The sequence below is a fragment of the Gigantopelta aegis genome, chromosome 6 (genome assembly GCF_016097555.1).
Source record: "Gigantopelta aegis isolate Gae_Host chromosome 6, Gae_host_genome, whole genome shotgun sequence".
Classification (NCBI taxonomy): domain Eukaryota; kingdom Metazoa; phylum Mollusca; class Gastropoda; order Neomphalida; family Peltospiridae; genus Gigantopelta; species Gigantopelta aegis.
In genome coordinates, this window is record NC_054704.1 from 55479491 (window position 1) to 55497536 (window position 18046).

Genomic DNA, 18046 nt, shown 5'->3' on the forward strand with positions numbered 1-18046 from the left:
TCTCTCTAGTCTCTCTAGCACACATGCAGTGTTCGCCATATGACCTCAGACAACAATTAATTTCGCTATATGTTTCTATTTCTGAAGACAACTGTAATCTGAGGCCATATCAACGCTCTTAGAGTGAGACGTCTCTGATCTTCTTAGTTGTACAATGGATTTAAAAAGGCCACGAAACGTATGTTCCATCAAGGCAGTTTCGATATTCGTTGATAGCGAAAAGACGTATGATTGTGTTTTGCATGATCAGCAAACTGAGGTATTGAATGGAGAAGCGCCATTGTGGCTTTAACCGTGTCGGATTGGTATTGTTGGATTATGTACCATGACACTATGGAATAAACGATTCGAAGTAAACACACACTGGATTCACAGATACACTATACTGACAGAAACACTATTTGCAAAACAATTACAATGGCGTAGCCAGCATGAGGCAGACGCTTGCCTCGTCTGGAATTTCACCAGATTTATTTTATTTTCCCCATAAGACTGATATTTATTTTACAAGTCTTGATTTGTCTCGACGTTTTTTCTCTCTCTGGCTACGCCCCAGACTTAATTACAGGCACGGCGGAGCAGGTACTGAATACAAAATGTTATTGGTAGTAAATCTTATTATTGGTAGTAAACCCTTTTAGTAACCCAGGCGCTTTGCAGCCTCGATCTCAGTCAGGCCCTCCACCCCCAATGTCTACTTGTTTCCGCCGTGCCTGAATTAAACGGATCGTTTTGTATTCTTCCACGATTAAACATGAATACTTCATCACTTGTATGATCACAATGTAGTCAATATTTCGACTAGCAAAACGGCTTGTACATAATAATAATAATAATAAGGGCTGTCCAAGAATTTATCGTATATGGGGAGGTGGGGAGTCAAGTTTCTTTATATACACACCATCCACAAAGCACATTTTTATTTAAACCACGTATGCTTAACAGTGCTTACGATGAAAAAGTATATAGTAAAGCAATTGCTTTCGGTGAACAAGTTCAGAGAAAATTTTAGTAAATAAATTAGCAATATCAGCGCCTGACAAGACAAGTCGTTTTTGACCCAAGCGAGCGGGAGCAATCGCTCGTGTGAAGCCATAGGGACTGGCTTAGAGGAAGAAATATGACAAGTCCATAAGAAACACAATAATATTAGTAATTAAGTTGTCTCCTAGTCTCTTACATGATCAATTCTGGAAGAGCCCCAATCGTGGAAAGTACATACGATATAATGACGGCTTTGAAAAGGCATCATGTTAGTTAAGATTGGTGCAGTACCTAAAGCCCATTTCTCACTTCAACGATTTTTTGTACAACTGCAGTGCGACTAAAACATCGTACAGCCGTGCGATTCCCGTACGAATTACCTAGTTTTTTCCCCCGCGCAGTCTCACTTGTGAAACTGCCGTGCGACTGCCTTTCTGTACCGGGCTCGCATGAGATTGGCACAGGTTGCACGGCAGTTGCACGGCAGTCTGATGGATGTCGCACCGGAGTCGCAAGGGGTCCGCTGGGAGTCGCACGGATCGGCTCCCTTCAGACTCCTATGCGACCTATCAGACTGCCGTACGATTTATCTACAACCTCTATGCGACCAATGCGAACTGTGCGAACCTAGAGACTGCCGTACGATAATTTTAAACATTTGAAAAATGTCGCACCGGCATGCGACATGTCCGAAATACACACGACACTCAGACAACGTGTGCGAATCATCAACATACTGCCGTGCGACTCCCGCACGCCCTGTACGATTTGGTAGTCGCACGGAATTCGCGTAGAAAATCGTTCAAGTGAGAACGGGGTTTAATGGGAAAGAAAAGAAATGGAAAGTGCACACACACACGCACGCACAACCACGCATACAAAAGAAACACACACACTCTTACACTTATATATGTTTTTGTTTAACGACACTAGTAGATTTATTAATCATCGGCTATTGGATGTCAAACATTTAATAATTCCGACAAGTTTTAGAGAGGAAACCTGCTATATTTTTCCAATAGTAGCAAAGGATCTTTTATATGCACCATCATACAGTCAAGATAGCACATAACACGAGTTTTTGTATACCAATCGTGGTGCACTGGCTGGAACGAGAAATAGCCCAATGGGCCCACCGACGGGAATTGATCCTAGACTGACAGCGCATCAGGCGAATGTTTTACGTCCCGCGCCTGGTTTGGGATAAGATTTAATTGTATATTAATTGTGATTCATGATTTTTAAAATGACGACATACAACCCGCTCTCCCACATCTGAAAAATGGTTAGCTAAACCATGCCTGATTTTAACAAAGAATACTACACGAGCGGTCGTTAGATATCATTTATCTTACGATATGTTTTTAAGGAACGAGTCGTAAGATAATGGATTTATGAACAGGAGCGCAGTAGTTTAGCTATTTCTTACATACCCATCCCCCAAAATGGAGAAAACCCCCAACATCCACCCCAAAACATACCCCAGTTTAAAAGAAATTTAAATGTCTTTTCTCACAACAACGTATTTACAGCACATTACTCTTTCACAATTATAACGTATACGCCAAAGAACAATCAATGTCGGAAATGTTTATTTCATTGAATGGTGTTCGGTGTTCGGGTCATCGCCTTGGAGCAACCAATCAGATGCCTTTTAAATAGATGTCCGAAACGTGGGTTGCCGTTATGTGTTAAACATACAGAACCTCACATACGTTGTTTTCGCTTTCTATTTATTGTACGAGTTTATTTTGCGTAAGAATATATACTATGAGACCACGTAGAGGTCGAGTCGTATATTCTTTCGCATTTATTACATACCTTCTTTTATATTTTTAAATTAACGTCATAACAACACTTTGTTAAATCTATGATGAAAACTCCTTTCATGGATTTACTTAACGTTAAGAATCATACTCTGCGGCAGCCTTGTGTAGTGTTTCAAATACGATGTGACGTTATTTGTAAATCATATATGACGTAAGTAACTAAAAGGCGCTAACTGCAGTAAAAAGAAAAAGGGAATTCCCCATTTAAAAGTTCCGGTCCATATCGCACATATGTGTGATACAAAATATCACTACAGTAAGATTGAATAGGTATGTAATAAAAACAACAACATATCATACAATGTTTTCTGCAACTGGTTAATGTGTAAAAGAACTGGATACCAGTTCCTCAATATTTCCACATGCCTTTCTTATCACTGGGATCTACTGGGGCGGATTATGGGGGGGGGGGGGGGTCCCAGTTGCACGGAACCCCCTCCACCCCCGGCTAAAAAAACCAACAACCCCACCACGTAGATCTAAATTGATGTCCACGTTAAATTTATAATTTCAAATTATTAACATTTACATATCATTTCGGAAACCCCCCTTATCTAAAGCATAATCCGCCCGTGATCTATTGATCCTCAATATTTCCACAGACTTTCGTTCACAAAGACATCTTCACATACACCCGGATATTTTAACCCAGCGGTGAAACGAATTTCAGAAGAGACAAACACAGTTTTGTTAATACCAAAGTTAACGTGTGACTGGCAATTCATTCCAGGTAGGTGGGCCAATAAGCAAGGCAGAAAATGACGAAAGCCGATGGAAAGAAGACGCGAGAGAAATTATCAACTTGTCTGGCCCGCACTTTGCCGGCTGGATCGTCGACCCATTTAGACTGTATTTCACAGTTCGGGACCTGAAATATATAACACAAATAAATAAATAAAATACAACAACAACAACAACAACAACAACAACAAACAAACAAACATCAATAACAAACAAACAAGGTAAATGAAAGAATAAATAATAAAACGTTTTTGTTTAACGACACAACTAGAGCACATTGATTTATTAATCATCGGCTACTGAATGTCAAACAGTTGGTAATTCTGACATTTTTTTCCATTAGTAGCAAAGGATCTTTTATATGCACCATCCCACAGACATGATAGCACATAACACGGCCTTTTGATATATCAGTCGTGGTGCACTGGCTGGAACGAGAAATAGCCCACCGACAGGGATCGATTACAGACCGACCACGCATCAAGCGAGCGCTTTACCACTGGGCTACGCCTCGTCAATATAAATGATAAATGTATATTGCTAAGTATTGTAATTTTGTAAGCAATGATATCAGGCCCCAAACCTGACTCTATTAAACTGTTCACCGGCCTCGGTGGCGTCGTGGCAGGCCATCGGTCTACAGGCTGGTAGGTACTGGGTTCGGATCCCAGTCGAGGCATGGCATTTTTAATTCCAGATACCGACTCCAAACCCTGAGTGAGTGCTCCGCAAGGCTCAGTGGGTAGGTGTAAACCACTTGCACCGACCAGTGATCCATAACTGGTTCAACAAAGGCCATGGTTTGTGCTATCCTGCCTGTGGGAAGCGCAAATAAAAGATCCCTTGCTGCCTGTAGTAAAAGAGTAGCCTATGTGGCGACAGCGGGTTTCCTCTAAAAAAATCTGTGTGGTCCTTAACCATATGTCTGACGCCATATAACCGTAAATAAAATGTGTTGAGTGCGTCGTTAAATAAAACACTTCTTTCTGTTAAACTGTTCTGACAATAATGTTTAGCTTAAATCATAAATCATTGTTTTCATATACCTGTATTAAGCGATTATGATGATTATACGAAGCCGTAGAAAGCGTTTTCAGACCGTATTTGGATATCAGCACGAAAATAGATTGAAATGAAAATAAACTGGGCCAAAACTAAGACCGAGTTATGCACTTACTCTTGGTAGAAACCGGCGCTGAGATAAAACCCCAGCTGAACATTTAGCAGCTTCGACAACTTTACCATCAATACCAATAATGAAACGCTGCACAGCATAATTGAATCCACTAGATATTGATTCTGTCTGGTGCATTGATGTCAAATCAAGCATTAAAACAGACAGCTGACAGATACTGCTTAAAACGCACAATAAGCTTTCTGATAATAGATCTCACAAGCAGCTTTTGCTTTCCATCACATTTGTTTTTTTACATATGCATCGAGAATTCTTAATTTTCAAGAGTGATAATTATAGGACTAGCTTCCATTTCGTATCATGTTTCTGCCCCGAGTGAAATAATTTTTAGTTTAGAAAATTATTTCACGAGGGACATAAACATGATACGAAATGGTAGCAAGTTTAATATCCTATTTATTACCCATAAGCGATATTTTTTAAAACTCCCCCCCCCCCCCTTTTACCCCCATAATCGATCACAATTTATATCACTCGACTCGTTTGGTTGACGTTCCTGTAAGGGTAGAGTGCGCCGATCGATGACGTCACGTGTGTCGTCGAAGTGTTACGTCCCACTATGGCATTCTAGTGGGGACGTATCACTTTGATATGTACCAAAATATTTTTAATCATATGGGTAATACTATAAAATTGTTATGCTTTATCAGCAGTTGTCTCGAGTCTTTCACATTGCCGTTAAAAATGTACGCTACAAGTCTAACTAGGAGTCTAACCGTGAGACTAACTTCTAGAACGGGTGCTTACTTTGTAGCATTTGCTTCCAAGTTAAAATGTCAAAAACACATACTGTTTTTCACTCCACAAAATTAATTTCTAGCATTGTAAAGAATATTTTCAATTAAGACCATTAAACGACTGGCGGTTTTTTTTTTCAAACCAAACGCCAACATCAGAAAAAAAAATCAACAAAATTAATAAACATGTTGTCTTTTCCCTACTGTTTCTTGTTTTGTTTTATTTATTTATTTATTTATTAATTAATTATTATTAGTCCCCTACCGGTCCAACCGAAGGGAACTATAGATTTCATCTCCGTCATTCTGTCTGTCTGTCTGTCCGTCCGTCCTTATGTCCCACATAGTTTTCCGGATATTTTTTTTCACAATGCCTTGAGATATTGAGCTAAAATTTTGTGTATATCTATATTATGTACGTTTACAGATAGAATGTGACTTTCATGGTGATTTACCTATTTTTGACAGTTATGGCCCTTGAACTTAGGAGATACGAACATTTGTTTTTATACTTTGTTTTGCAATACCTCAAAATATTGAGATGAAATTTTGTGTAATGCTTTATCATGTTCTGTTACAGGTCAAGTTTGACTTTCATAGCAATTTACCCATTTGTCACAATTATGGCCATTGAACGTGGGAGATATGTTCGTCCGTTTGTCCCACATATAGTTTTCGGGAGTGGTTCTTGTTTTTTGCAATGCCTGAATATACTGAGATTAAATTTTGTATATGGCTTTATCATGTACTGTTAGATATAAGTTTGACTTTCATGACGATTTACGCCTTTTTGACAGAGTTATGGCCCATGAACGTAGGAGATACGAAAATTTGTTTTCAAGATACTGAGCTGAAATTTTGTGTATAACTTTATCATGTTCTGCTACAGATCAAGTTTAACTTTGATGCTAATTTACCCATTATTCACAGAGTTATAGCTCTTGAATTTAGGAGATATGAAAATGTGTTGGACCTGGTAGGGGACATGTACTGCTTTAGCAGTACTCTCAGAATACTTGTTTCTTTCTTTATTTTTATTTTTATTTATTATTATATGTTAAAATACCGAGATTGTTGATTTTTTGTTCTTGAGAGGTTAGCGCCTTATGATCGACAAATAAACGATCAACTGTCACTATATCGGTCATTATTAGCCAATCAGACGTCAATTATTTTTCGATCTCGAGCCTTACCGACGCGAATAGCGGATGATTTCCTTGGTAATCAATGGACCCATCAGTCACACAGGTAACATTAATATAATGTCAACCAGAAAGTGTTAAAGGAAGCATTATTCAGCCTGGAGATTTACCTTCAGTTACTTAAACAAGCATTCTGAGAGTACTGCTAAAGCAATACATATTCCATACCGTAACCCAACAATTTTGATTATCTTCCATAGAGGGCCATACCTTTGTGAAAAGTGGGTAAATCACCATGAAAGTTAAACTTAATCAGTAATAGTACATAATAAAGCTATCAATATCTCAAGCCATTCTAAAAAAAAAACATCCGGAAAACTATATGTGGGACAGACGGACGGACAGACATATATACAGACAGACAGACGGACGGATAGTCAGACAGAAGGACGGATGTGAAACCTATAGTCCCCTCCGGTAGGGGACTGGTAAACTAATAAACTAACAATTAAAACGATTCAAACGTATTTTTACTAAAATTATTGATACTGAAGTAATGTAAATTTTACACCAGTGAAAATGACGTCTCAAGCTAAAAAAATATTTATGTCACTTTTCTCTATGACACCCCAACACCAAAGAAAACTTAACCCCAACCCGTAAAAACAAGTACCCCCCAACAACAATAAATGAACCCACAAAACCCCGACAAACAACACCACCCCCACAACCCCCGTCCACCAAAAAACCCCCCAAAACAAACAAAAAAACTTATAAATAACTGTACAAGATAAATGTGTTACACACCCATTACCCATAGAATGAAATAACATCTATTTGAATGACAAATTATTTACTGGTATACGCCATCATAAAACAAAATCAAATTTAAAAGGATAACATCGATAATGTCGATAAATATACTCTTCAAAAAAAGAAACGCATAAAGCATATTTTTCATAACATTAATTTTGAAATAACACAATAGTGAATGTTTTAGTATTATCTTATTCTATAGCTAGTGGATATGATATCATGCAATTCTGAAGCTGACAAAACGCATGATTTGACGTCAGCACGTGCAAATATGTTTTTCACAATATCCATAATAATGGTTGCAGAGCTCACATTTATCACGTACAAATCATGCACGTACAGCACGTGCACTACCCCGTGACAGAAAATTTAGTTACATTCACACACGCATTATCGATAGTGTCGCTACGTAACGTTGAAATTATGCCCAGGCTGACAGAACCACAACGTAACAACGCAATTGGCCGGATGGAAGCCGGGGAATCGCAATCAACACTTGCACGTCTTTTCAACACATCTCAGAGTACAATATCTAGGCTTTGGCACCGTTATCAGCAAACTGGAGTGTCACGTGACCGCCCCAGATCCGGTCGTCCCAGAATTACCACACCGGCGCAAGACAGATACATACGTCTACGACATTTACGTGACAGATTCCTAACTGCTTCATCATCAACTTCTGCCATACCTGGGATGCGAAGAATTTCGGACCAGACCGTAAGAAACCGTTTACGTGAAGCCAATATCCGAGCTAGAAGACCAGCTAGACGGATAATTTTAACCGCGCAACATAAGCGTCTACGGCTTACATGGTGCAGACGTTGTCTGATATGGCGTCGACAGCAGTGGCGAAGAGTGGCTTTCAGCGACGAGTCGCGTTTTTTGCTTCAACGCGCCGACGGAAGCGCTAGAGTTTACCGACAACGTAACGAGCGTTATGTCAATAATTGTGTGCGGCAGGTGGACAGATATGGAGGGGGGAGTGTTATGGTATGGGCGGCCATCACTTACACTGGCAGAACAGACCTTGTACATGTCTCAGGTCATCTAACAGCCCAACGTTACTGCAACGAAATTCTCCAGCGTCACGCCATACCTTTCATCGACGCAGAAAATGTCATCTTCCAGCACGACAATGCACGACCACATAGCGCACGTATAACAACAGACTTCCTGAATCAACATAATGTCGGAGTGATGCCATGGCCGTCAAGATCACCTGATCTTAACCCCATCGAGCACCTGTGGGATGAACTAGATCGACGTTTACGGCAACGTAACCCTGCGCCACAAACGCTACCCCAGCTGCTCCAGGCTTTGCAACAAACATGGGCTACAATTTCCCAACCTGTGATTCAAGCATTATTTGATTCCATGCGTAGGAGGTGCCAAGCCGTCATTGCTGCTCATGGGGCTCATACTCGATATTAGTGTCCATGACCGTGACCTTGATACGGTGGCCTAATCCTGTTGATTTGATAGACGATTTCATTCCAAGTGATGATCTGATCATGTTTAACAAGTTTCAATTTTACTGCTCTGGTATTGAGCAAAGATATGATGCTATAAATTTGCAATCCAATCCTATCATATACCAGTTTCTTTTTTTGAAGAGTATATTATTTACCTAATTACAATACGATACTTTCTAATTTATTATTATCGATTTTTTTAATTATAGAGACAAAACATTACCCTTAATAGAGTTTTTGCTCCGTCAATAGTGTGGTCTGCTGGAAGATGTTTCCTTTTTATCTGCCTGCGGTCGATAACATTCACTAGAGCAAATTCCAAAAGGGAGGAAAATACAAAACACAAACAGGCGGCCATCCAAACGTCTATGGCCTTGACGTAGGATACTCTCGGAAGTGACGAAACCGCCATGGATTTCTGTGTTGTCATGGTAAGGACAGTGAGGATACCAAGTGAAATCCGGGCCGGAACAGCGTCCACGTTGAGCCAGAACGAAACCCAGGACAGCAGGACGATGAGGACACTGGGAATGTAAATCTGTATCATGTAGAAACCGATGCTTCTCTGTAGGTAGAAGTCTGAAGCGATACAGGTGAAATTTTCTGCAAGAAAAGCAAGAAAAATACATTGTAAAATGTTTGTTGATGTCGGCCTTACATAGTAGGGTCATATTCGGCTGACCCCTGACCATATTTCAAGTCTTCGGACATACAGAACACTAGTCCGAGTACTCTGACCGTAAGAGAGCAAGAGGGACATGTGGACAGTTATACGCCCTCATTACCAAATGTCTGTCTTGCTCTCTTACGGTCAAAGTACTAGGACTAATAGAAAAACAAACATTAGGCCCCACTTGAACATCGCAAGAAATCCGGCTAACTCCACCAGAGGGCCAAATCCATTATGGCCGCCGACAGTCATTCCGAAAATCAGAAAATCGCTATATATCACTTAATATGAGTTAGAATCATGAATAAGATATATGTTTCCATTATACACAGGGTGCTTAATCTTCTGGGGGTTTATAGGTTCAGTTTCAGTTCGTCGTGACATTTAAATACAAGATGGTTGTTTTCCCACCATACTGATAATTAAAAACCGTTGTAGATCTTAAAATGTTTGAACTAAATCATAAATAGGTTGTGTCTGACTCTATTTGTACTAAAAGGAGGATGCACAATCTTTTGATGTGGTTGGTTTTGCAATTTGAGGTCATCTTGATATTCACATTCAAGATGGCCATTGTTCGTCATATTAAAAACACAACAACAAAGAACAAATAAAAAATAACACCTAAACTCCCCCCCCCCCCCCCCCCAACAAAACAAGAAACCCAACAAAAAGAATGCTGAAGCCCTTGACCTGATTGGGATAGAATAATAAATGAGGTATCAATTTCCACTAAACAGAGGATGTACAAATCCAACAACACGAAAAACGCCACCGTCAAAAACCCATCAGACAAGACAAGACAAGACAAGACAAGACACGAATTTATTACACTCAAGCCGTATTCTACAGCATATGACATGGTTTACAGGAGCCAAAATAGTCTAATCATAATATCGGTAGTAGTACAGATGTAATACCATTGCGAAAATGAGTAAATATATTTCATCAATAGTATATAAATATTACTTATGATGTAATACGTTATATGTTTACTGCATATCGAGTTTGGGGTAGGCGTGGACGAAACATAACATCCATGAAACCATTTCAAGATCTTAATTATTGATTTCATTACGTAGCGTCATTGCTAAAATACACGGCAATGTCCAGAGGTGAGAAACATACAATGTTCAAAACAAAGTACTTTTCCTCTGTAATTTTGTTATTGATGATATTTCAGGGCTAAAAATTCGGCTTTTTTCACGAGAATCCACAGAAGCAGTCCACGGGAATCCTCCGATTCTAAACATTTTCAGACAACTTTATCAACAGTGTTAGTATTTAGAATTATGTGTCATATGCTGCTAACTGTATATGGTCTAGTGCATGGGATACTTTTGCCGATGTATTTTGCGCATTGGTTCAATGTTTGCATGGATATTACTGAAGTACATAATAACATTAGACAGTAGTATGCCAAATATAGTAATACATCAAACATTTCTATTTTAGTTCGCTGATTTAATGTTCCTAACCTTGAATTACTTGCTCTTTTTAATCAATACATATTTTTGACGGTAGCGGAAATGTACTTCAGTAATATCCATGCAAACATTGAACCAATGCGCAAAATACATCGGCAAAAGTATCCCATGCTCTGTTTACGAATAAGTAATCTTCGAAAAGTAACCTGGGCTGCGTTCAGCCAGACCAAGCGGAAAAACGTCCGCTAGACTGGTTTATTGCTTGACAGTAAATCAAATGGCCACGTTGTAAACCAATCAATTAGTTCGCGAACGTTAGCCAAAAACATTTGCTGGCTGAACTTGGGGCTGGTAAGATACCTACAAAAACTGACTGTAAAGAAAAATGAAACCAAAAAGTAAAGAAAAACGTTAGTACAAAAACATTTTTGTTTGTTTGTTTGTTGGTTTTTTATGTGTTTTTTTGTTGGTTTTGTTTTTGTTTTTGTTTTTTTTGCTTTAAACTTAGATACACTGTTACTGACAAACTGGTTGTTCTTTCCAGTAAATAGTAAGGGTTGCCTTGTCGAAGCATGGGATTGTTAATCCAGATACCGACTCCAAACCTTGAGTGAGTGCTCCGCAAGACTCAATGGGTAGGTGTAAACGACTTGCACCGACCAGTGATCCATAACTGGTTCAACAAAGGCCATGGTTTGTGCTATCCTGCCTGTGGGAAACGCAAATAAAAGATCCTTTGCTGCTAATCGGAAAGAGTAGCCCATGTAGTGGCGACAGCGGATTTCCTCTTAAAAATCTGTGTGGTCATTAACCATATGTCTGACGCCATATAACCGTAAATAAAATGTGTTGAGTGCGTCGTTAAATAAAACATTTCTTTCTTTCTTTCTGTTCCAGTGTAAACATTCTTTGCAGGACAATTGTGCTGGGGGATCTCAACTGGTGAACGAAGTTTTTAGTAGAGGGAAGGGGTCGAATCATGGAGGGAGGGGGTCGTATCATATCAGGCCGTGCTCCCCGGAAAATACATTAAAAAGAGAAAATTATCTGATAAATCAGCAGAATTTTTTTATTTAAATGCAACTAATTTCCGTATTATTTTAATTTTGGATTTGTGGATGTTGACAAGCAGTTACCTCACGGCTCTCCCCACCCATCTAATCGTCTACACCGTTCCTAATTATCGTGTCTGGTTAATGCTGTATATTTTACTACTACCCAGGGGAAATTACACACAGTTAGACAGTTTTCAAACACCCAATTAGAGCATTCACGTTCAAAGGAATGGTTCCAATCAGAATTGATTTTGTGTTACATGAATACAAATTCTTTTTTAAAACCAAGATGGTGGTGTCTGGCCTGGGATTCGAAACCGTAACCTTTGGTATAGCGCACAGTTACTTGCTAAAATGGACGATACGAGCAATTATTACCAAGTGGGTTTGTTTGATTGAAATCAGACATTTGGCACAATATCATGCTGTTAGTTATGGATTGGCAAATGTTGTATTGTGTATGTTGGTCGATTTAATCGCTAAATTTAATACACTCCCAAGTGTTTTCAAGTTGATGTTTCTGTGAATTACAATACCATAGATATTTCTATCATCCACGTTTTTATTTATTTAAAAAAATAAAAATCTTTTAACATTAAATAATATTATTTGTTGAGCAAAACCTGAACACAAATCTCACTAAATTTAACTTCTAATTAAGTTAAATATTTAATATCTATCTCTCTTTCAATCGAATCAGAACTGTGACATCACACATCATATTTTCAAAACCCTTTTCCATTTTAGGTTGATATATCCAGCGGGGGGGGGGGGGGGAATTCCAGCCACCTAATAATTATGAATAAAAATATTATTGGTTTTAAATCTTAAGGCAGAGATGAATTTTACTTGTAGAATGCAGAAAACTGCATTTCAGGACATCTAGTTTTCAAAATGTTATGGGGGAGCATACCCACGAACCCTCTAGAAACTTAACTTTGCGCTCTCGGGCTAAGTCACCCCCAATGTTTACTTGTTTCCGCCGTGCCTGTATACCGAGGAAACGTACAGCCGTCCTGACCTGGGTCTTGTCGTACCACAGCGTATGGTTCGAAGAGTCCAGTAAGGAGTAGATGCAGTACCAATAGGTGATAGACAAATTGATTTTTATGGACGTGAATCTAAATTGTGGTAGCTGTTATAATTATACGACAATTTGCAGCGGCAGTGTTGCTGTTATAATTACACCACTGTTGTTAAATGTGAGACGCAGACGGCAATTAGATGGCATTGTTGATGTGAACACCTGCCCACAAAAGACCCCAACAACAACATATATGAACACCCCAACCCCCAATAATAAAAAAGAAGAAGTAAGAAACACCCACAAAAACAACAACAACGCATCAACAACAAAACCAAAAACCTCAACACAACAACAACAACAAAATATGAATTTTCACTTGGAATTGTTTTCTTTAAAAACAAATCAGGGGTTAATATGATTTTGTGAATGGGGAGGGGACAAGAGTGTTAACTATGAGCGTTAAAGAGACATTGGTAGGGTGCTGATCGACACTGTAAGTATGAAGGGCAGGTGCTGGTGTCAGGCTGGCCACACTAAATCCACCATTTATAATAAACATATTAACCTAGAAGATATATCCCGTAAACATACACATATTAGATAGACATAGCTACAATATCCAACTTTGTTTTAAACATTTAAACAAAAGGAAAAACTCATCCAGTTTAAATATCTTCCCGTGAATGAATGAATGAATATATAACGACACATCTGCTATTGGGTATCAACTAAGGTCTCACTACACAGTTCACTTCCGGGTGAGAGTTCATTCATCCACTATAGTTCCTAATTATGACACATTATGGTTGACATATTCACTTATAGGAATTGGGGAAGAATTAAACCAATATGTATGTTTAATGGTAAGCCTTCTGGCTGTATTTTGACCATGTTATTTTGTAATATTGTACATTGACCTTTTGGGACATGGGTGTATAGCGTAAGAGACAGCCGGAGTGAATCGGTTAATGAACCACCTGTTCGGACCGGTACTACAGCCAGATGCGGTCATATAGCAAATTGAGACGAAAATGTTCTCAATTTTGGAGTGAAAATAAATGCTTATATAATGTATGTTCACAGTGGTGTATGTTGTTAGTGCCAACGAGAAGCCGTTCTATTGACAATCTTCATTTAAAGTTGGGCAATTTAACATGGATTTCAGTGGCAGATGACATCTGTATAGTGAGACCTATGACGAATGTTTAAATGAAGTGATGAACAACATCAGTATACAAATTCAAGAGTTAAGTGTAAAGAGTTGTGCAGGCAAGTAAATTTAAAATTTGGGATAAAATTCAGTATCTCTTAAACATTTCAACTCAAGTTCAGGATGGAATCGAAATGATCCCATCACATTTCTCCTACCAAATATATATTTCTTCGTCTGCTTAAGTTGATTGAACTCCACCAACATGTGGTACACCGTCAGAATAAACTGACAGTGCTTACACTAATGAGAAGGATCCTTCTTTACAATTCTTCCCCTGAAACATCATTCTATGATTTTTGTTGACATCTATCTCCAATTTACGTCACACACTGTTAGACATTATGAAGATCTCAGAACATGCAGAGCTGATTATAAGTTGTAAGATTTACGAAAAATAGCGAAGACAGTTTATTGCAAAAACATACAAATTTAGTAAAACTTGCAGTTGTCACATGTACTTTATTGTTTGGCATGAGTAAACTCTTTCCTATAAATATACTATATGAAAAAAGAAACGCATAGGTGATAGGGAAAGAAGAAAAGGAAGGAAGGAAATGGTTTATTTAACGACGCACTCAACACATTTTATTTACGGTTATATGGCGTCCGAAGGAAAAAAGAAAAGTGTTTGAAAGAAGAAAAGTGTTTGATTTTACAAAATATAGTTTTTTTGTATATATATATATACAATGTTGCTGAATTACCATGTTTGTTAATGTTCCTGGAATGGGATAGCATGCCCAAATGCACCCTAAAATAAATTTAACGAACGTTGTTGCACGTTGTGGCACGTTGTGCGACAATTGCAGGAAATCTGCGTGAAATGGTAAGATTTTGGCCAATGCACGTGAAACTCGGGGAAAAGATTGGGGTAGTGATGGGTATTTAAAGCTGCAATGCTCGCAATGATGCCTCATTTCCATTTCGACGTAGACGAGTTACAAGATGCCAAGACTAAACCTGCCGAATCGAAACATTGCAATAGGCTGCCTCCAGTTAGGTGAATCGCAGTTAGCAGTCGCACGCCACATGAACGTCCATCAGAGCACCATTTCACGTCTCTGGGACAGGTGGCCTCAGACCACAATTAATTTCGCTATATGTTTCTATATAGCCTTAGTGGCTATAACATTTTTATTAACATTAGCAGGCCCGTGAAGTTTTGTATGTACCTTTGCCTGCATGGGGGACACATACCCTGAAAAGGACAACCCCTGTTGTCCAGCTCTTTCTCCCAGCATATTGGTTTAAACAGACACACCCTCTAAACCAGGCCGGAGTACACCCATTTTACACAAAAAGCACTACTTTTGCATGGGCCGGAATTACCACAAACAAGTCTTCAATGTCAGCAAGTTACACATGTTTACAAACTACATGCTATCCCCTGTCACTTCAGTCAAACAGTTGCCACTTCATAGCTGTCTGCCATGAAATAATCACAGTCAAACAGCAGACTACTTGCGCGGTGAAACTTCCGGATTTTGGACAACCAAATGGGAAGATAACTGTAATCTGAGGCCAGGTACCAGCAGTTTCAATCAGCTGAAGACCGGCCTAGAAGTGGAAGATCTCGCATAACAACTGCAGCACAAGATCGCTACATCCGGGTTCTGCACTTGCGTCACCGAACTGCCACAGCAACGAACACTGCTGGACGCATACCTAGTTTGAGAAGGGCGTCTGCACAAACCATTCGGAACCGACTTCGAGAAGCTGGTTTACGGACTAGGAGACCGTATGTTGGCCCCGTCCTGCGACGTCAACATCGACATTTACGTGTTCACTGGTGCACGAATGTACAGGGGTGGAACTTGGGAAACTGGCGGCGAGTATGGTTCAGCGACATTGGATTAATATGCTGCCATGGCCATCAAAATCGCCAGATCTCAACCCCACTGAACATCTATGGGACGAACTGGACAGACGTGTACGCCAGCGTGATCCGGAGCCTCAGACGCTTCCGCAACTATCACATGCACTGCAGGAAGAATGGGCTAGCATTCCACGTGCCCGGATTCAGAGACTCATTCAGTCTATGCCAAGCAGATGTCGCGCAGTGATTGCTGCTGCTGGTGGCCACACAAGGTACTGATTTAAGCGCCCTCATGCGACGCTGTTTGGTGACGAAAACGCCACCACTGCCGTCAGTCGATAGCACGAACATTGTCACATACTCATGTCACATTTGACTGTGATACGATCATAAATAACGAAATTATGCCACTTTGTATTAAAGAGATAATTCCATGAATATTTCGCCTATGAATTTCTTTTTTGACAGAGTATATTACAAAGGTAGGTTTTCTGAAACCGTCCGTTCGTCATATAACTTAAATTTTAAACACCAGTCTACTTACCACTCCCTTCGAAATCCGAGCAGTTTCTGAATTCAGTACGAGTCAATGTAAACTGCGGCAGCTGTAGATTCCTGGAAGTCTGGATGGCGTCCTCTGACCGCCACTTGAACACGATGCTTTTCTTCGTGAAAGCAACTACAGCAAAATAAATTAAAGTGAACAATGGAACTTAGCTACCAGTTTTAAACACAGTTGAATTTGTAAAAGTGTATACTTTAATAAATGAAATATTGGTAAAAATTAATATAAAAGTGTTGTATCATAATTTCGAAAAGCTCTTCTAGTAGTTTGATTGGTCAGAAGTTACTACAATGCCAAATTTTTATAAATAATTTATAATCAGTGATCATGAAATTATTCAAATGGAGTTAAGCAATATGAACCTTTATGTCCAATATTATTTATTTGTTTTGACAAGTATTATATAAAACATGCAATGACAAATTTCGCATTATAACCTAAGTTTATTTATAGTTTACCCGGAATATTAAAGCACTATGTTAGTTTGTAATGTATGATCTATGAATCCAACACCACCAACAAACACACATGATCGGAGAAGTTTAACTTACAACTCTGAATGAAAAGATGGCACACTTGGCTATCCATTGGGTACTTGTGGAGCAGCATGGGACACGAGGCGGTCAGAGAAATCCTATGAAAACACATGATAATATCATATTATTTTCACCTTATAATATGTAAAAAAACCCCAATTGAAACAATTCTGAGATCATTTCAGCTACAAGTAAGTGTAAATGTGTTAATGCCTCCTCCAAATCCATTGCTCTACATATCCTAACTATCAGCCTCTTGTTATCTAAATGTCAGTTTCAGTAACATATCTCGATAGGATCACTCCGGAAATGTACAAAATCTGTTTGGTTAAAAATAAATGTTTTCATAGATTTGTTCATATTTATTTCTAATCACAAAAAATTATTTTAAAAATTTCCTACATAACACGGAAAATGATAACTAAATATCAACGACAAATCCACAACGAAGACCGTATCTCTGCACATTGCAGAGTCTAATGGGCATTTGCAAAATAGTGGTTGATTCCACGAATCTCTGTCTAGTACCTCATCTATAAGAGGGTAGCCACTCCCGATGAGATCCTTTACTAGACATGCATCTCTCCTGCATCGTCCAGTGTAATTTATAGATGTTATGCATGGACATACCTCTATGAGATTCATCTCAAATGTATTCAGACATATGAATGTCAGACGTCTACATTAATCATCTGCAGAAATGTCAGGGTTTGTTTTGTATTGTTATTATTTGAATATCACCGACCCTTACTTTTTCAAACATTTCAGTCTTACCCCACATTGATGCTAGTAGAATGGCCCATTTTTAGTAAGATATCTTT

General features: G+C 38.9%; 1 protein-coding gene across 1 annotated transcript in view; it reads right to left on the minus strand.

Annotated features, from left to right (window-relative positions):
- Positions 1-3534: 3534 nt before the first annotated feature.
- Positions 3535-18046, minus strand: part of LOC121374632 (glycine receptor subunit alphaZ1-like) — a 29914-nt gene continuing 15402 nt past the window's right edge. Inside the window, exons 4-7 of the mRNA XM_041501739.1 lie at positions 17241-17323; positions 16669-16803; positions 9140-9519; positions 3535-3681 (exon numbers count right to left, since the gene is read on the minus strand). Of these exons, the coding sequence (XP_041357673.1) occupies positions 3535-3681; positions 9140-9519; positions 16669-16803; positions 17241-17323 (745 nt within the window). The remainder of the gene's footprint in view (positions 3682-9139; positions 9520-16668; positions 16804-17240; positions 17324-18046) is intronic.